Source organism: Chanodichthys erythropterus, chromosome 10 (genome assembly GCF_024489055.1).
Source record: "Chanodichthys erythropterus isolate Z2021 chromosome 10, ASM2448905v1, whole genome shotgun sequence".
Classification (NCBI taxonomy): Eukaryota; Metazoa; Chordata; class Actinopteri; order Cypriniformes; family Xenocyprididae; genus Chanodichthys; species Chanodichthys erythropterus.
Window position 1 is genome coordinate 45,695,883 of NC_090230.1, and position 21,263 is coordinate 45,717,145.

The 21,263-nt window shown below is 38.0% G+C and overlaps 1 protein-coding gene across 1 annotated transcript in view; it reads left to right on the forward strand.

Moving 5' to 3' along the window:
- The first annotated feature begins 3,059 nt into the window (after positions 1 to 3,059).
- The window catches only part of dchs1b (dachsous cadherin-related 1b), a 101,407-nt gene continuing 83,203 nt past the window's right edge, over positions 3,060 to 21,263 (forward strand). The window contains exons 1-2 of the mRNA XM_067397910.1: positions 3,060 to 3,356; positions 16,232 to 18,055. Coding sequence (XP_067254011.1) covers positions 16,253 to 18,055 — 1,803 coding nt within the window. The 5' untranslated portion in view covers positions 3,060 to 3,356; positions 16,232 to 16,252. The remainder of the gene's footprint in view (positions 3,357 to 16,231; positions 18,056 to 21,263) is intronic.

The window sequence follows — 21,263 nt, forward strand, 5'->3', positions numbered from 1 at the left end:
GGAACGACATGCGGGTGATTAATGACATAATTTTCAATTTTGGGTGAACTAACCCTTTAATGGACTCTCATTGTCTTTATAGTCCAAGATCTGAACACTGTAGAGAATAACTGTAAAGGCAGCTATGACATTGTGATAAAAGACATAATTTCCTCTCCTCACATTATGGAGGGTGACCTCATCCTTTATGTTTTAGGGAAGAAAGTGTGAACTAGAATTGCAGCAGACTTTTGGCTGGAGATGTAATGCTGATTGAAAGAATAAGGAAATTATTCAGAGTTTGAATAAATATTTCCATAAAAACATAGTTACTAAAATGTTTTCCTATGTAAAATGTATAAATGTCCACAATTTCAAGTATGACACACATCAGAAATGGCTCTGTCCAAGCCAGTGAAAAGTCTGTTAGGACAGCCAAACTCAGCCTTGTGTGAATGGTGCTGGCACCTTAGACAGAAACCCTTATTAACTCTAAATGAGCCATGACAAAATGACCTCACAGTGATTGGACTCACCATAGCTGGGACATTAAGCTCAAAGATTAAGATGGCTTGAGCAGAAGACTTTCACAAAGTTTCAGGTACTCGTGTCCCATTTCTCCAAAAGATAACAACAGCACTGGTTGTAAATCAGCAATGTAAAAACTTCAAACGCAATATACAATACAGCTCCACATGCATAGGTTTAACTCTGCGAGATTACATTTAAATTGAGTTTGTGTTTTAGTATGGCTGGGAATTTGCATGAGCCTTTCTATTAGCTAAATTGGATTGCATCTAGACATAAAATAAGAGAAATAGTGAGGCTGATATGTGAAGGTTATGAACAGAAGCCTAAACCTTGTGGGGAGCCTCTCCCCAAACGCTCGCACACGAGAAACGCAACGTCACCATCTGCTAACACTTAGGAGCGTGTATCATGAGTTCTGTGGTCTTTTTACAACAGAATGGCACTGCAAAGAAATTTACATATAAGATGATTGAATGCTGATTTCACCTCATGGTTTATAAAGAACCTAAATATGTATGCCCAATATTCAGAATATAATTCTGGAGAAAATGGAGAACAATGAATGTGATATTTAAGACTAACACAAATTGTACCTTTTACATTCAAAGGTTTGAGTTGTTTAACACAGAAAGACTGTTCTCTTTTTTGCAGGTTTGTATTCAGGCAGCAACCCATCTCTCTACTTAACGCTTGAGTGCAGTTGGAGGGGGGTTGACCTGAAACCCAGGTTGATAAATGACCTTGCTGTCAGACTGATTCTCCTGGTGCTGCTGTGCACTTAGACTCCATCGGTCTGTGGGGTGTACGCCCACGCTCCCTATACTACAAATTATGCCCAGCAAGGACTAGTAGACATTTTTTGATGTCCACTCACAGACATTAAATAATATGCAATGCTAATTTATTCAAAATCATTAAAAATCTCCACAACTACTATCAATGAATTCTAGGCTTTCACATTCCCAACCTTTTTTTTTTTTTTTTTTTTGTATGCCCAAAGCCCCAAACCTCCAATATGTTCCTCTTAATTCATATTATACTGTTTATAATTTAGCATCTTCAGTAACATTATTAAAATGCCCATTATTGTACATTAAATGCACATTTACAGCCATACCGCAAGGTTACTTGTGTGATATTGCTCATATATATATATATATATATAGCCGTGACTTATTCATGATACAGCACTAGTCTCAAGTACTATATTGCTTTTATAAAACGGTTACCACACAATACAAATATTAAAGCCAAAAATAGGTATCAATGCAACTTTCATGAAGTAAACTTTCTAAAGCCTTCCTTCCGCCGGAAGAAATAGTCCCTGACCGTGAACAGCAACAGAAGTTACATTATTACGCCATTAGATGGCGGCAAAGACTGTCTTTATGAGTGTGTCAGTCAGTAACAAAGACTTTTACATTGAAAAAACTGAATTGTTCTGAACACGGAACAAGATGCAACTGACAAATGCTTTGACTAGCGCTGTCAGACATGGGAAAACCCCTTAACTGTTAAAAGGACATAATAATACATTGGACATTTTTTATTATGAACATAGGACTGACCTGAAGGAAAATGCTAAATCTGAATGCAGGTAATAAACCTGGTATATATATATATATATATATATATATATATATATATATATATATATATATATATATGAGCAATATCACACGAGTAGTCTTGTGATATGGTTGTATATGGCGTATCACTGGCCGAGATGAAGCTGGTCTCGGTGGGTAAGTTACACGAGCACTGAACGGCCGCTGGCGGCCTGGAGCTCGCATCTCCGAAAATGTCTAAACAAAGTGTAAAACAGGCGCTATGATTAAATATGAATCACACACCGGTCTAAACAACTACATTATCGCAGAAAAAACTCTTAAAACTACACTCGTGGTACAAGTGTAGTATTTGTAAAAACTAAGATGGATTTTCTCGCCCGCCATAACATAAGCTTCCAGCGGAGTGATACAAACGGTGAAAAGGTAGGAGTGCTGTTATCACTATAATATCACAGATTCGAGAACCAGAAAGAACTGTTATATCATATATATAATTACAAAAAAATAATTATTTATAGCTAGCTACCAATGAATAATTAAATAGATATTAAGTTGTATAAATTTTACATTTTAAGTATTTTAAAGTCTATAAAATTTATAATATTTAATATTCATATATAATTTATATTACAAATCATAAATACAGCCTATATGCAAAAACATAAGTTACATATGTACACCATTAAAACCTTGTTGGAAGAAGGTCTTGAATCTGGTTCTTTGTCTTGAAACCACTTCTCCGAGGTAGAGCATGGTGGCACTACAGCCTACAGGAACTAGTCTAGTCTTTTCCTTACAGTCCTCTTTTTTCCAGTGCTCCCCCTTTTGTACCGCTCCCCACGTGTCGAATATATTAGCAACCCAAATTAGGAGAGGCCGGGCCTGATGTGGGTGTCGGATTTCACTCGCGGAGGTGCGGTGTATCCACAGAGCGTCCAGTCCATGCAGCATTGGATGCTGAGGTGACCGTTATACGGAGGTGCGCGTTACTATTAAGACACAGAGGCGATCGTATGATATTCTGATCCCGTTTGGTGAATGGAATAGTGAATGCGGACCAGCTCACACCTGAGAGGCTAAGCTATTATTTGCCGGTGAAAGCAAGGAGTATCTGCTTGAGAATTTAATCTCTTTCCCATGGATTTAATGCTTATGTATTTATCTTAAAAACGATCTGTTTGCGGCAGAAAACGGGCTGGATACATCTGCATACAAATTGGATTTGAGTGAGACAACGGATGCTCTCAGACAGCGGCAGAGCTCGTTCAGATGAATGTAAGAATCATTGTCGTTATCCTTTCTTTCACTATGACTCAAGACAGTCTTCTTAACACTAATTCTGACACCTCAAGCATTTGCTCAAGAGAAAACGTTGGGGTGCTGCACGATTTAGCCACATTTTTATTGATCATTTTACTCATTTACATATCTGTGTGAGCAAAACCAATCGCTTCTTTGTGTTTGCAAGAGTGTGGCTTCATTCATTCTCTTTTACCCGAAGAAGTGACTGTATTCGTCCGCGTATTTCATGCCAGCTGGTTAAAGCATTCAGCTTGGATGAGTTAAGGAGGAAAATTAATGTTTCCTAAATGGACCGACACGTAACTCATAAGATATTGCCTCTAGGAACAATTTAAGAAGCTTACCCAAATCAGTAAAATGATCTAGACCTACTTAATGTTTAGTGAGAATTCATGTTCTGTTCAGGTGTATTCCCGCAGGCAGGGTGCAATAGGGGGTGGTGGTTATGCTAGTGGCTGTGGGGTCTTACTGTACCTGTTAAAATATATTCGACAGTTGGACATGAAGGCTATATTTTCACATAGTCTACTCCACAAGGAAGGTGTCAGTGGCTTTTCAAACAACAGAAATCGCGTTTCCATCAACAAAAATGTTGATAGCCTAAATACAGGCGTTTTTTGTTGCTGCAAAACAATTAGGCCTGCTGTAATTAATCACTTTAACATATCGCCGGCTAGCCTAAAATATCCTAAACAATTGTTAAGTTTTGAATTTGCGTAAGTCAAACTTCAAAAGATTGAGCTCCAATGTTACATATAGCAATTAGGCAACTTAAAAATAGTTGACTCTGAAAGCCACTTCATATTTCACACTCTGTCCGCGGGTGTTTAAACTAACGTCCACGTTAAAAGATGTTTTCTGATTGTATACTGTGGGCACAAAATCGTTCCTACCTTCTTCACTCAACCAAGTATACGGTCCTGGATCCTACACTGAGCCACTATCTATTCCTCGCACGTAAACCGAACCGAACAAGCGGAGATCGGTTTCTTCTTGAGCGGCGAGGCGTGCATTCTCCGAAAACAGACTCCGATTTTTTTAACAAGAGACATATGTTTGAGTTTTTGTAGGATTACCAGTTTTTTTGCTCTCTTTCATCGTCGCTTGCGGCTACCGGACGCGTAGCTATAGTATGTGCCTGCACGCAACGTAACTGCACGCACCTCACGGCATCAGAGCATGCCTATTATTTAGGTCCCTCATTCAAACTACACAGACTGTAATTAAGTATCATGAGCGTCAAGTTAAAAGAGAAGAGAGCCGTTTGCTCACTCATGTGTGAAAAGCTGTAACAGTGGTAGAACTGACAGAAGTAGTACTGAGGGGTTGTGTGCACTCCACAAGTACTGGGAAGTACATGCTATGTGACTGCAGATGTGTATATGTGTAAGAACTTGCCAGTTTTGCTATGGGACCTCACTGTTGAGTTCTGTGGTGATTGCTTCAAGACTGCACTGCTTTAAATCCCTCCATTTATGCAGTGCTTAAAGAGTGATGAAAGAGAATACAGAACTGGGACTTTTCATCATCACACATAATATAGTGATACAAACAGTGAAAAGTCCCAGTTCTGTATTCTGTTTCATCACTCTTTGCATGTATATGCAGTAGTGGTGGGGATTTTTCAGTGACCTTTCTGGAGATTATATCAGTACGCCTGTAGGTGGCAGCAAGCGTTTTTTTTTTTTCTAATATTATGAGTGAGTACATGAATCATTCACTGAACTGATTTGTTAACCAAACGCTACTATGTGTGTTGCTTGTTGCAACAGTAAAGCCCAGTTTCACTAGTGCATTTTCGTTTTAAAACGAATAACTTTTGCTACGGTTATGCCTGTCGCCTACACCTCGACTTTTGAAAACGCTACACAGTTAAATCAACTCTGCTCAGAATACATATAGTCCCTCTCTAAATAGTGTTAAATGAACACTGAAGCAGAGTTAAAGTTAATGAGATATTTAACCAATTAATAAGGCTGTGACTGAAGTCAGTTGTAGTTCTTGTTTCTCTTTTCTTCAGTGATTCTGCTTGTTAACAGCAGGTGTTCATCACTAATGCACAATCATCACTTAATTAATTGCTTAATTATCTCATTAACTTGAACTCTGATTCAGTGTTAGTTTAACACTATTTAGAGAGGGACCATATGTACTTTGAGCAGAGTTGATTTAACTCTAGAGATTTTGCTGTGTACAGACCCCGTTTTAGGAAACACCGGGGTTGCGTTTCAGTGTAAACTTTGCATATCCCTGACAATCGTTTAAACAATAACATTGAGACTAAACTGCAATATTTGCTGGCTTTGTCATTTTTAGCAGCCATTGTGCTGTTAAAATCTGCATTTATTTTAATACTGCAGCTGCCTACATGCACAAGAGGCAACTGTTTACACTTGTACGCACATGCCCAGTGTGCATGAACGGTCATGTGACATGCGTTTTCAGTCATGTAGTGTAGATGGAGATAGTTTCTGAAATGCTGTGGAAATGCCAGTGCAGACGAGGATCATTTCATTTTAAAACGCCATTGTAAAACGAAACGCACAAGGCCTAAATCCTGCTTTAGCGGAACAAAAATTAGGCTATCTAAGGCCACATCCACACGAGGCCAGAGCTTTCCCTATCCAATCTTTTTTTCCCTTCATCTCAAGAAATATCTGCGTACACACAAAACCACTGAAACCAACTCAAAACGATGTAGTATACATGCCAGACCAGTATGTGGCGCAGTAATTCTGCCACAGAGATACACTAAAAATGGAGAATAAGACTTGGGCGCTGTATACAAACTTTAGTAAAGCGTAGAAATAAAGCTTTACTTTGGTAAAGCTAATAGGCTCAGTAGCTTCTACAGCACGAACACAAGCATGACTGATTGACTGTCAGTCGTGATTGGACGCAAGCTCTCAATTGGGATGGATTTTGAACAAACAGTGATGCACAGCGCTTATAATGTCAAATCAGCTCGGCGATGGTCACTGGACGTCTGTCTTTAATAGTAAAGCATTAGAATTTCATAATCGCCGTTCTTGCACAACGCTCTTTGCAAATGTTGGAAAAGTACAGTTATGTGCTTGGTTATTCTTACATTTGTAAGCAGATTTAATGAGCAACATTGCAGACACAATTTCTTAGTAATCTCACAAAATCTTAGTACATATTTTGCCATAATAAGTAGGCTAAGTGATCTGATATCTGTGATTCCTGTCTTTTACAAATCACAGGTTTGGTTGAAATATACTTAAAAATGATCCAGGTCTACTTTCAATATCTTAATACATTTTTTTTATCAGTACCAAATAAAGTACAAATGTGACCATGACTGTTCTGGAACCTCTTTTCCTGCATCAGATCATAGCTGATGTCAGCAGCGCTGGGCACATGTGCTGCCTCAGCGTGAGACACGTTATAAGGCAGTAAAAGAAAGACATACCCAGTGAGGGGGAATCTGTTCATACTGTTGTCCATCAACACTTGGAAACTGATCAGAGGCAACACATGGGGGGAGAGGAGCTGCTTGATTTAATTAGAATAAGCCAAGAGAATAGGGTGTGTGTTTCAGTAGGAGGGGATTTGAAACCACACATGACCGCTTATTGCTTGAGGATCATTTGTGCAGCTTATGTACTTTGTATTTCGTTGAATGATTTCAATTTAATATGTATGTGTATTTGCCACCCTTTTTTTTTTTAAAGACATTGAAACTCTAAGATTAGAAGTAAGGTCTGAACTCTTTGTTGGTCTAAGGGAAACCACGATTAATCTGTTTCCTGCAAACACCGCAGTCGGAAAGGAGAGAAATAGCCCCTTTGCTGAGTGATTTCCCTGTCTAGATGTAAGATCTCAAGGGTGTATATCCATTTCTCTTTCCTTATGCTCTTAATTGAAGCCTTATAATCATCCAAGAATTGTTCTTTGGAGGAAAACTGTTTGTGTGTGATTTTATGCACTTGCCATATCTAACAAACAAAGTATGAAAACATTTCATTTCTGAAGTTATTCTTGGATGTGCCACAGAATGACTCTCCCTCCATTGAATTGATGACAAATATTCAACCATTAGGCTCGTTGGAAATACACGACTCTACCGACATTTTTTGCAAAACTTTTAAAACGTACCTATACATGCAGTTCACTGCAGTTTTCAGCTGAAATGAACTCTAATCTAGAGGAAGTAAAACGGCAATAACTTTTATTCGTTTACTCAGCAATTATGATTACAAGGGCATATTATCAACTAATAAAGATTTGTTTTTATGCAGTTCCTTGCACAATATGGCTATGTTCCGACTGCAGGTAAATGTGGCCCAAATCCGATTTTTTTTCTCTTACGTGACTCAGATCTGTTTTTCTCATGACAGTGTGAACAGCACAAACCACATATAATCTGATTTTATCAATTCCGATTTGGACCACTTCCATATGTGTTCCTAATTCCGATACAGGTCGGATGTTTTACAATGCGACCTCAGTCTGAACAGTCAAATCGGATTACATGCCACTTTTACGTCACTTTTTATCACAATTCTGCGCTCATGGGACTCACTTCAAAGATTTTACATACCCAAAGTTATCAAGACAGTTGCGAAAGGTAGTCAGTGGAAGGACAGTGATGTGTCAGAACTCATAAGTATTACAGTGATATACAAGCAAAACATGAGGGCTCGTATCATAAATGTTTAAAAACTGCTCTTTTTTCACAGCCTCATCTGTTTTTTATATTACCTGCACATAAATTCACACTATAAATAAACGCGAAATCGCTTATTTTAATGTCATCCGTATTTACTTCCGTATGACAACGTGTTGCGTGATGTCTTTTTTTATTATCATTCTTTTGCGTATTACCATTGCGTATTATTTTGCGAACTTAGCCAATGTTAAGCTCTCTAAACGCTTAGTGCATGATTTGTAAACTAATACAGTTTGATATTTGCATCGCATAATCCATTTGTATGGCTTTTCTGAATTAGTAAACTTGCTCAGTAACTCACCTGGTACAACAGTGCACTTGAAATGGCATTCAGTAGATTTGATTTTATCTCACTTTTGCTTTTAGTTAACACTATCAGTTTGATTTAATGTAGGTGTTAAGTTATTATCAAATGCGACTTAAGCTTTAACCTTTTAGCAGTACTCACCATGCATTTTATTATCAAACTGCCACAATGCGTTTCACTTTGAAAGTGTCGCGAAACATGCAGGAAGCATAATTTTACTGAAATGTCGCCACAAGCACTTTTTCCAGTGAGCCTGGGTTAGAGATATAAAAACAAGACCTTTTTTTCTTTTAAATGTACTTGCTGTTCTAATTTCCCTTACACACTAAGATAGGTAACAAAAACTATCTAAAACACTTTGTGTCTGCTAAATGTTCTGTTTTTAATTAGCTTACCTAATGGTTTCTATTGTTGGATTTTGGAATCGGCTCCCTGGCACTTTGGTTAGAGCCAAGCCATTATATTTAAGTGCTCCAGTGGCTTCTCTCCTGGGAAAGGTTTCTTTTTTTCCATCTATGAAGCATGTTCTTGCTAAGTCATTTGACCAAGTGGTGATCCACTCTTCTTGAGTGAGGTTGCTATATACCCTTTCAATGTAAAGTGCAACTATTCGTCTTTGCTCTTATTTGTGTGCTTTATATTTAAATACTGATAATAAGCCAAACCAGGCTAGTGAGACACACAGAGCACTCAAAAGGCTCTGAATGCTTTGCTCTGCTCTCACCTGAGCTGCTCATTTACTCAGCAGTAATGTCATTGAATCATTGAGAGCTTCATTCACGATACTCCAATGGAGTGTTCAATGCTGTCTAAAAGCCCTTGACAGCATATTTATTCAGAGTAGCAAACTTCAGCATGGTGGCACTGTGGCTTTGTTTGTGCTGTGGTTTATTTTTCAAAGTCCAGTAATGGTAGTTGTTCTCAAGCATCAGCACTGTCAAATGGACTGGAAACATGCATGTTTGTAGATAAGGTCCGAATTTGGACAAGTCAGTGTACAATTCTACTGAGGCACAGTTCCTTTTCCTTAATAGAAAGGTACCACGGTGCCGGTGGTGGTTGCTCTGGGTGAAGGCCCTCTGTAATTCTAATTTAGACAAACATCTGTTCTATACATTTTAGCATTAACTACCCCATTAATGTCTAAGAAGTAAAATATTTTGGTAGTTTGTATTGGTCACATAATTTCTTATGAAATTGACACATTTTTTTGTATGTCATTAAATCTAGTATTAAAATATTCCTTCCAAGTATACAGAATATTTATTCTGCATTTCTTTTTTTCCCTTTTTTTCTTACTTATTTGGTTTTATCATCTGCATTAATTTTTTAAATAATTTTTTTAAATTATTCTCAAATGTTGAACATTTAATTACAATTTGATGTGTAATTTATTTTAAATATTCAAATATGTATTTATTACGGAAGAGGATTAGGGCCAAGCAATAATAAAAAAATAAAACCATCTCGAGATTAAAGTTGTTAAATTTCGAGAAAAAAGTCGAGATAAAATGTTGAGAATAAACTTGTTAAATTACGAGAATAAACTCGTTAAATTATGAGAAAAATGACGTTAAATTTCGAGAAAAAAGTCGAGATAAAATGTTGAGAATAAAGTCATTAAATTACGAGAGAAAAGTCGTTAAAATCTACGAGAACAAATTTGTTAAATTACGAATTTGTTCTCATAATTTAACGACTTTTTTCTCATAATTTAATGACTTTATTCTCATAATTTAATGTTTATTCTCAACATTTTATCTCAACTTTTTTCTTGAAATTAACATTTTTCTCATAATTTAACAAGTTTATTTTCGTAATTTAACGAGTTTATTCTCAACATTTTATCTCGACTTTTTTCTCGAGATTTAACGAGTTTTTCTCAAAATTGAACAACTTTAATCTCAAGATGGTTTTATTTTTTTATTATTGGCCCTAATCCTCTTCCGTAATTTATTCATCAATATTTATTTTTATTTAATCTAATTTTATGTGAATGTAAAATGTTCTGTGGTGGTGATACTGTACATACTGTATACAGTACTGTGTTACAGTGATTTAACTAATATCTAATATCTGTCTAAATGTTAAACCAGTTAAAAAGCAAAGCATTTTTTTCTTCAGTGATTTTAACATCTGAAGCAATTAGATGTCAGAGACGTTTTATCACAAGTAGTTTAATACCCAGTTTAGTGTGTATAGTGAGACAGTGTGTGCTGTATGTAACCTAGAGACATGGGAACCTGAGATGTGGCATCTCAATGTTCAACGTTTGTTAAACAGTACGTCACTGCTTATTAATAATTCAGGAAACTTGTCTCTCTCACAGTCTCTCTTTTCCTGTTACATCCCATTCCTCGAGAAAAAGCATGCTATACACCCGACCCCGATCATAACCGGGAGACCGCAGGTTGTTTTTTTCATTCACTGCAGCTTTCTCTTTCTTAGAGCACACAGTGTATAGGCAAAATAATGTTAATCTGATCACTTTTTTATTTAACCATGGCAAATCACTCAGGGAAAAGATAAATAATTTAATGTAAATTTGTTTTTTACTTGTGACATATATCCCAATGAAACAGCTTTTTTGTTGTCAGTTGTGGAGGATATATAGCCCCACCCTCCGTCGAGACATACATCATGAAGAGAACAGATGGCACAGATAAATCATTTATAATAAACTTTCTGTAAAAATTAGGAATGTCAATTATCATCATTACCAACACAATTCAACGTAACTTGCGACCATAGTTGGCTAACAATGCTGTGTGTGGTTACCTGGATGATCCATGACTGTTTTTTTGTTTTGTGATGGTTGTTCATGAGTCCCTTGTTTGTTCTGAGCAGTTAAACTGAGCTCTGTTCTTCAGAAAAATCCTTCAGGTTTTGCAGAATCTTAAGTTTTCAAGCCTTTTTTTGCGTATTTGAACCCTTTCCAGCAGTGACTGTATGATTTTGAGATTCATCTTTTCACACTGAGGACAACTGAGGGACTCAAACACAACTATTAAAAAAGGTTCAAACATTCACTGATGCTCCAGAAGAAAACACAATGCATTAAGAGCTGGGGGGTGAAAACTTTCGAACAGGATGAAGAAGTCCAAATTTTTCTTATTTTGTTTAAATATCATATTTTTTCATTTAGTACTGCCCTTCGGAAGCAAAAGAAGATATTTTCACATTTCCTGGAAGACAAATTAAGTACAATTTACCTTGATATTCAAATTCAAAATTTTTCACTCCCTGGCTCTTAATACATCGTGTTTCCTTCTGGAGCATCAGTGAATGTTTGAACCTTTTTTAATAGTTGTGTTTGAATCCCTCAATTGTCCTCAGTGTGAAAAGATGGATCTCAAAATCATACAGTCACTGCTGGAAAGAGTTGAAATATGCAAAGATTGCTGGAAAACCAAATAATTTTTGGGACCTGGAGGATTTTTCTGAAGAATAGAGCTCAGTTTAACTGCTCGGGGACTCATGAACAACCATCACAAAACAAAACAAAAACAGTCATGGATCATCCAGGTAACCACACACAGTATTAAGAATCAAGAAGCACCATTTAATAAACCCAGCTATTTTTTTGTCTTGTGGACTATATGTAAACATCTGTTATGTAAAATATCTTACTTAGGACAGTACTAAATTAAAAATAATATGCATTTTGTATGATCCCTCTTATCTTGTTAAAATTATTCACATTTTCACAGATTCTGCAAAGGGTATGTAAACTTTTGAGCTCAACTATATATAACACTGAAAATTAAGTATGAAAACTGCGTAGCTTTCACTGATGATGAAGGAAACCTGTGTTTCTTGGGTGGCTAGCATGAGAAATGTCTCACCTGAACTTGTGGGGTCACTGCTTTAGCCCAAACCTTGTTTTTTCTGGACTTGCCTCTGATTGGAGAAGGACATTTGGAAACATTTCTTCTTTCTTGCTTTTTTGCCACAGTGACAAACTCCATATTTCCAGTTACTTTCTCAGGAAACCACATATCCTATTAAACCTGTGCCACAGAGAGACCATAAAATACCAAACTAGTGTGTGCTTGTGTAGAGAAATGTCCAGAAAGCTATATTACACCAGTTCCTTAGGATTACGTCATTGTTGTCCAAACTGGGGGACAAATTTTTCATTCACTCACCTGATGATGGAGGTTGTTTTTAGTCATGAGATCTTTCCTCAGCCCATGTTTGTGTGTTAACTGAGAAATGTATGTTTTCTTGGGACTGGTAAACCTCCCTTGAACCAATGGCAAATTCTCTATAAGAGATTTAGAGTTGGCATTGGTTTTAACCTTGAACTCACTCTTGATGTCTTAAGCTGTTTTGTTTAAGTGCATTGAGGGTCTTTACACGCTGAAGAAATTAGTAGTAATTGCCCTTAGAAGTGTAATCTCGGCCTTTATTCAAACGCGGTACAGATGACAGCTAAAAGCGTGTGTTGACTACCATGAGCTCAGTGAGTGAGTCACTGGTAAAGCACGCTGATAAGGGTTTTTATTGGACCTCATATGTTTAGGATTTTGTAAATGTACTGTATGAACGGCTATCTTTGTAGAGAATTGAGTTTTCTTTGAGATATAGAGCGTTACAAGTCTAGTGCAGTTTCATACCAGGCACACAAATAGTCTCAATCAGTAGATCTCAACTGATTTTGGTTTAGGATTTTACATTGGACATTTTATGACCAAATGTTTGAATCCCATTTTATTGGTTGTATATATATATAAATTGAGCATTTTTGCATTTAGCATTGTTTTTTCCTTCTCCCAATTACTTCAATAATGAAATAAGTTTTCGTCCAAAGTAACCCTATATTTATTTGACTGAATTACTTGGACTTTGTTGCAATATTATAAAGCATTAGCATCTTTAAATATTCCTTGCATTTTATTTAAAGGATGCTCAGTGACCTGATCCTTCTTTGCTCATCTGTCACCTGCTTTCTTAGTCTTAGCGTAGCTCAACTGCCATAAAAACCAACTAAGCCATTCTTGTATCAGTTGGGATCTTTTACTAAGACCCGCTTGCCACCTTCACCGTTAAACCAACCAACTCCAGCCTCTTGACGACAGCTGGAAGGCTAAAAGCAGAAAACCCAAGGAGGTCTGGCACTGTGGTTGTCTAAATACTGAAAACTGAGCGGGAGTGAATTCCATACCCATTTAGCCTGCGGAAACTGTGGCAACTGCTCATCCGTATTCAGTCATTTCAGGCCCATTATAAGCATGGGTTTTGGTGAAAGATTTCTCATTCGTCCCTCAAATAGAGCCAAGATTCTTAAACTGATATATCCTACCCTGGATTGGTTTCTGCATCTTTTTCATAGCACAACATGAATGTAATCACTCACAGTTTGAGTGTTCTAATGCTTCTAACAAAAGTAATTAGGCTATCAAATTAGTTTTAAGATGTGAGTTTGAATGTCTTGAGGAAGATTCTCAAATCTCTGCGGTCTAAAATAGCAGTAAGATTTGGCTCTCTGCTTCTGCAAAAAACGTTGAATAGGACAGCCGGCCCCCCACAGGTTTTCCTCAGACGCCTCTGTCAGTCACTCAGTCTGGCCTCTGTTTATTCTGAGAGATCGTGATGGAGAAACCGTCAGCTCCACCGGCCCCCTCGGCAACCTTTTTATGCTATGTATTTTAATAAGCCATTAAATATAAGAATGAGACACATTGTGTGGCAATGCATCGTGGGCCTCCATGATCTCAGAATCTGTTTAAATTGGCTCAAAGTGGCCCCCAAGTGCCCCACAATCTCTGCTACTTTCATTAGACTGCACATTGGGCCCACCATACTTCACACAAATACCTATAGGGGGTCTCCTGATCCTAGAATTGTAGGTTTGAGGTTTTAATCCCAGATACAACAGTTTGTTGTCTTATAATGATCACTTAAATTGTTTCGATTTGATCTGGGGGACTGAAACAAGATTTGTGTTTCAGATCACTCATGTGATAAAAACTGATGGTCATTGCTGTCTTTGTCCTAGATGTCCTTGGACATGTGATTTGTGTGTAAGTTACACATGTCAGGCTAAGACCGTATCAGAAATCACATGTTAGTGAAGGTCTCAGATAGTTGATTAGGACAGACTGCATTGAGCCCAGTTGGTCATCTGTGTTTGTGAGGTTAATTGTTTGTAAATGCCTACTATTAGAGGTACAAAACCACTTGAATGTCATACACATAGGAAAATTGGTTCAGAGAGTAGACATCTGTCCGTGTAGTGTTAATATTTGTGATAAAAAAGGTAAAAGGCATTACTTTTTACCTCTTTCATAAACCTATTGACTCATTGTGGCCACTAGAGGGAGTCTGCTTGAAAAGCCTTCATGTGGCTTTATCTGGAGGCTTCTTCCTTGTTTCGCCTCCTTCCTTCTTTCCTTAAAAAATGACACTGAAGTCCAGATTCAATATTTCTTTTCGTCCTTCAGTGAGTTCTGTGCATCTCACTGGAGAACTCTTAAACAGAACTGACAAGGACAAATTGCATTTGTAATCCACTTATGTATAGAGACCACAACTGCCCGCAGTGATGATTTGCCATCATTATGCATTGAGGTTTGGATAATACAGACTTTACCAAGAGATACTCTACTCAGCGCAAGTGCAAAGACTCCTGAGGTTTGTTGTGATTCCAGCCAAAGTAGTATAATTTTCTAATTGTGCTAGTACACTTCTTCAGTGGCGTATAAAATATCATCCCAAGTCTGACCATCTGTAGCAGATTGCTTCACAGAGGATTCAGCCTTCACACATATGACAAGAGAAGAGAAGCTTTCCAAACACATGCTCCAAACTCCTGTCTGGCCTTTCTGTCTGAGTAATGTCTTTCTGTCTGCTCAAAATTAGCGGCTAGGTTTTACTCTTTAATATGGCTTTACATTTTTTTTTAAAGTTTCTTAAAAATCAGCTTTAATGCTTTTTTATCTGGTTTTGGTTTGAATTGACTGTACTCAACGGATGAAGAATAACCTGCTAAATGAATAAATGTACTCAAAGAATATTATGTCAAAATCCCAACTAAACGTTTTTCATTGTGTTGTATTATAGTGTCAAGCAAGACAGGCTTTTCCTGCAATCTGGTGACCACCCTTTCAAATATGATTCTATATGATTCTATGCCACATGTCTTTACTGTTGGTACCAAAGCACAAGTCAGTTCACTATAGGCGGCCATATTCGTAACACCCTGGGCAGCCTTTTACTGTACAGTTATGCAAGTAAAGTTGTTATATTACATTCCAACAACATCTCAAATCAGGAATAAAATATGACAACAATGGTATCATAAATTGTGCATTTTAGGTTATCATATTAAAAGAAAAGTCAGATCCAGCTAATGGGCGTATGAGTAAACAAATGCGATTGGCTCTTTTAATAGTAAGGCAGAACTACAGCCACGGTTTTTAGTGTTACAGTTTCTCTTGTTTGTATATGTACAAGTGGCTCATCTGCTATAATTTATCTGATGGTACCCTTTCATCTTTATACAGCTATGGAAAAAATTAAGACACTTAACATTGATTTCTGAACTTGGAGTGGTCTCTTAATTTTTTCCATAGCTGTATGACTGGAAAGAACATATATTTTAATTATAGTATAGTAATTAAAGCAGTTAGGACTATCCGACAGCATCAGAGATAAGGCTTGTTGGAGCCATGGGAAATATATGCATGTGGATTATGTTTTGAAAAGGCTTGACTGGGGAAAGCCTCTCCTTTTTGAAGCAAACGCACCCCTTTCTCATGCATTCCATTGATTTGGATTGGTATTTATGTCATAATATTGTGCAGTGCTGTGATTGTAACAATCTGCTCCACTCCTGTTTTGCAGGTGTGAAGAAACCTTGGCACGATGACTCTGTTTAATGGCTTTGGGAAAAACACATGTGGACAGTTCCGGATGTGGGTATTCTGGAGGCTAAGGATGCTTTTGGTGCTTTGCGTAGTAGTGGAACTGTTAACAGTAATGGTTGGTGCAGATGATACACAAGGTATCTTAGAGCTTCAATTAGATGAGGAGCAACCTGCAGGGACGATAGTGGGTGACATTAGCGCTGGTTTGAAACCTGGAGTTACAGCCTCTCTTTACTTCATCTCTGATCACGAAGGAACCGGCATTGGTAATGATCTCCACATCGATGAAAACACAGGCATCATCAAGACTGCCAGGCGACTTGACCGAGAGGAAAGAGACCATTACAGTTTTATAGCTGTCACTATGACAGGGTTCACAGTCGAGGTCTTCATCACTGTAAATGATATCAATGACCATGCCCCCTCATTCCCCAAGAAGAAAGCCTCTTTGAAGATCCCAGAGCAAACAGCGGTGGGAACTAAGTTCTCTCTTGAGCCAGCCACCGACGCGGATAAGGATCAGCTTACCGTACAAGGATATCAGATCAAAGAAGGCAATGTAGGACAAGTATTCCGACTCGAGACCAAAAGAGCTGCAAACAAAGTCCTTTACCTTGATTTGGTGGTCAATGGAGTCTTGGATCGAGAGAAGAGGTCCTCCTACTCCTTGGTGTTGGAGGCCTTTGACGGTGGATCTCCAAGGAAGACTGGACAGATGAGTCTTGCCGTCTTGGTGCAGGATATCAATGATCACGCTCCGATTTTCAACCAGAGTCGTTACAATGCCATCATCTCTGAGAGCCTTCCTCAGGGCAGCAACATCCTGCAAGTTTTTGCATCTGATGCTGACGAAGGAGACAACGGCCTTGTATTGTATGAGATAAACCGAAGGCAGAGCGACCCGGATCGCTACTTTGTCATCGACCCTCGCTCTGGGATCATCACACTCAATAAGCCTCTAGACTACGAGGTGAGGAAGGTTCATGAGCTGGTAGTGCAAGCCAGAGATAATGCGAGCCATCCAGAGATCACCAATGCCTTTGTTACAATCCACGTTCGAGACTACAACGATAACCAGCCAACCATGACCATCATTTTTCTCAGTGAGGATGGCTCACCCCAAATCTCTGAAGGTGCTCAGCCAGGTCAATACGTTGCAAGAATCTCTGTCTCGGACCCTGATTACGGCGAGTACTCCAATGTCAATGTGTCTCTTGAGGGAGGTGATGGGAAATTTGCCCTTACCACTAAAGACAGCATTATCTATCTCATCTACGTGGACCAGATTCTGGATCGAGAAGAGAGGGATTCTTATGAGCTTCGTGTCATGGCTACTGATTCTGGAACCCCGCCGCTTCGTGCAGAGTCCTCGTTTACAATTCACGTCACCGATGTAAATGACAACCCACCTCTCTTTGACCAACAGGCATATAAGCAGACCATACCAGAAGTTGTCTACCCAGGTAGCTTTGTGCTGCAAGTGACCGCGAGGGACAAAGACCAAGGTCCCAATGGTGATGTCCGCTACAGCATCCTACCAGACAAGAAAACGCACGCCAGTTGGTTTACCATTGACCCCGTCACAGGTATCATAACCACTGCAACCAAGCTGGATTATGAGACAGACCCAAAGCCAAGTATCAAAGTAGTGGCCACTGATGGAGGACGACCCCCGTTATCCTCCACTGCACTGGTAGAAATAGCCCTCCAGGATAGTAACGATAATGAGCCAGTATTTGGAAGCAGCTTCTACAATGTTTCTATCAAGGAGAACACATCAGCAGGGACCTGCTTCCTTGAGGTAGGAATTATTATGTTTTCCTTTTATGTTTTGTACCATATTCACCTGCTTCACTTGTATTATTTCTATGATTTGAATCTCTATGATTGTTTTGGCCATGATTTTTTTCAGGTTTTGCAGTACTAAATGTAACATTTCATTTGGGCTGTTTTTTTTACCCAGCCCTACTTTTGACTAAAGCAGAAAGAGCCATTTTACATACAATTCGATATGTCTTGAAACAAAGATTTAGAAGTATTGTGCATATGTGTTTTGGGTCTTTTATCTTGCTCAGAAGATTCATGGTAGTTGTGGAGCAATGAAAACTTGTAATTTTACTCACCAAGACAATTTGTAATTATGACATATGATTAGCAGATGTTATCCTCTCATAGAGAATTGCAGAAAGAGCCACTTGGCAGATGGTAAAATTGTGCTTTGTTGTTCTTTTGAAATGTTGGTTTAAGTCTGTTGCCGTGATAATTGTTGTCACCATGTGGCAACTGGGCCAACTGTGTTCTCAAGCTGTTGTTACCCCTGTGGAAAAGAAATGAAAATTGGGGCATGTTTTTCTTCAGTTTTTTTTTTTTCACCCAATAATAAGCAATTCTAGACTTCAAAGGACCTCCATAATGTCCGTTTCCAACAGAAGCATCTGTTAAAAAATACCCTCCAGAACAAACTTTTTAGATAAATACTGGAATTCCACATTGTTGCTGGTTCATTTAACGTATATTTGGAAAGAATCGCTGGTCAGTGTTTGGAGGAATTTGGTATGTGGTTTTGCATTATGAAGAAGAAGTAGGAGAGGGAGTGAAAGAGACAAACAGAGAGACAAAGAGAGAGAAAGAGGCTTTGCCACACACATAGAGGGATGCATAAAGTCAGGAATAAAAAGGAAGCTGGAAGTGAACAATATACTGATCGGTGAATTATGGAATGAACGGGTTATTAGAAAGAATTCTGTGAAACCAGAAGATATGCAAGTTTAGCAGAGAGCGGTTTAAATTTCTCAAAGCATTATCTATTTTAGTCACTCAACACAAATGACAAGAAAAAATTTCTGTTAAAAGAATCTTTTCTCATTATTAGTCAACATTCTTTTAACTCGTTTTAGGGCACACAGCAGCACAGTTGTTTTTTCAGTACCCTTGTAATAACTTTCATTCCAGAATATTTCCCTTTGGTCTCACTCGTCCAGGTTAGGACACGAGTGTGTTATTTTTATCCAGTACTCGTAGCAGCAGTCCTTATGGCAACAGGCCTCACAATTTGGCATGTATAGCAACAAACTGGCTGTGGTCACTGGTTCTGATCCACCAAGAGACTGGATTTGGTTTGCTTTAGACTTTTGGTAATTTTGTAAATTACTATGGTAACACTTCAGTATGGAAACAATTCTCACTTTTAACTAGTTGCTTATTAGCTTGCCTATTGGCTGCTTATTAGTACTTATAAAGCACATATTAATGCCTTAATCTGCATGACCATATAGTCTACATCCCTAAATCCTACCCTATAGGTAAATCTAAATGCTACAACAACTACCTTACTAACTATTAATAAGCACTAAATTAAGAGTTTATTGAGTCAAAAGTTGTTGTTAATATTGAGTATGTGTTTCCCATTCTAAAGTGTTACCATCACTATTTGTCCCATTCCTATTTTAATACGATTTGGAGCTTCAGCCCTATAAATTAGGCTCATAATACATTGTGCCTTGTTTTATTTAATAGAGATGTTTGTGTAATCTTATTGATCATGGCTTTAGCTATTTATTACATAATAGATAATATTGTTATATCCAAGATGGGGAATTGCGTTTAGAGTTTGCATAATCTTTTCTGAGATATCAAATCGCATACTAAAACATCACAGACTGCATATCAATAAATGCATTATTTCCTGATGAATTTGCCCTTTTACAGAGAAAGGATTTGTATTTAATAAGTGTTTTTATCATAATAAACTGCTGTTACATAATATACATTTTTATCACACCTCAGAATAAACATGCATTTGTCTAAAGGAATTTTAAGACATTGATTAGCAGTCTTGAATGACAGATTGGATTGATGAATGTATATTTTTAATAGTTTAAATTTCAACCACTATCCCCCAAACACAAACACTCACTGCTAGTCCTGTCATTTCCTCCAAAAACATGTCTGTTTAACTAAGCTTATCTATAGAATAGAATGGTGTATTATTTACACACTGCTGAAAGAGAAAACTGCCTTTTATTTATATTTCGGTTTCCTTTCTTCTCCCGAGAGTAATTTCTCATGGAAGCAGTCTGCTCTAGTTTTCTGTTCATTGTTCTGGTGATCTGACAGATTTCGTGAGTAGGGCGCCCAAACCAAACCCTGTTTGGGACGGTCCCAGTTATTGCATGTTTGGATAAGAATGACCCCTCTATATGTACTGGACAGAGGTCTCTCCACCCAATGCTCTCATGTATCGACCGTTGGGCTTTTCCATTAGTACCCCGTTACACTTACACTTTTATGCTGATCTGTTTCCATTGTACGATTCATAAGTGTAAGAAACTGATCCCAAGCTGGTGTACATTGTCCACCTATTACTAAGATCGGTGATCAATTCCCTCCTGTTCACATCTGATAATAAATCTCTCACTGTTTGGTCTGATGCATTTAAAGCATCTCTTATATGTTGGTCTGGAACATATAAGTTTAATTCAGAACAAATGAGAGAGAATTGGACTTACACCCACTCAGGACAAAATATAGACAAACAAATCTCCAAGTGTCATCAAGGGCATATCATTCTTCTAGTATGTGCCTTGATTATTTTCACATTTGAGAGGAACCATAGTGTTTATATGCTCTTCTCAAAGCGAAAAAGATCTTTTCCTGAATCGTGCCTTGGCAGCTTATGGTCACGTTGAACTGGACAGCTCTGGACAGTGCTTAAAACAATTCATTTGTATCATATGGATTTATTGTGTACTATGTATTTCGTTTTTGGCAGGGTGGTGTGTTTATGTTCACAGGTGCAGCTAATGTTACATTCCCCACATTAAACTGTAGAAAACGCTTTTCTTCACCTGTTGAAGCAATTGTACGCACCTTGGTGATGAATGGTATTTTGTCCTAAAGACTAATCACATTTAATAAACCGGCCATTGGAGCACATCTGGACTGATGCTTGTAGAGGAAACTACCTGGGAAACAGCTTCCTGTAACATAAGACCGGCCCCCTGGTGGGG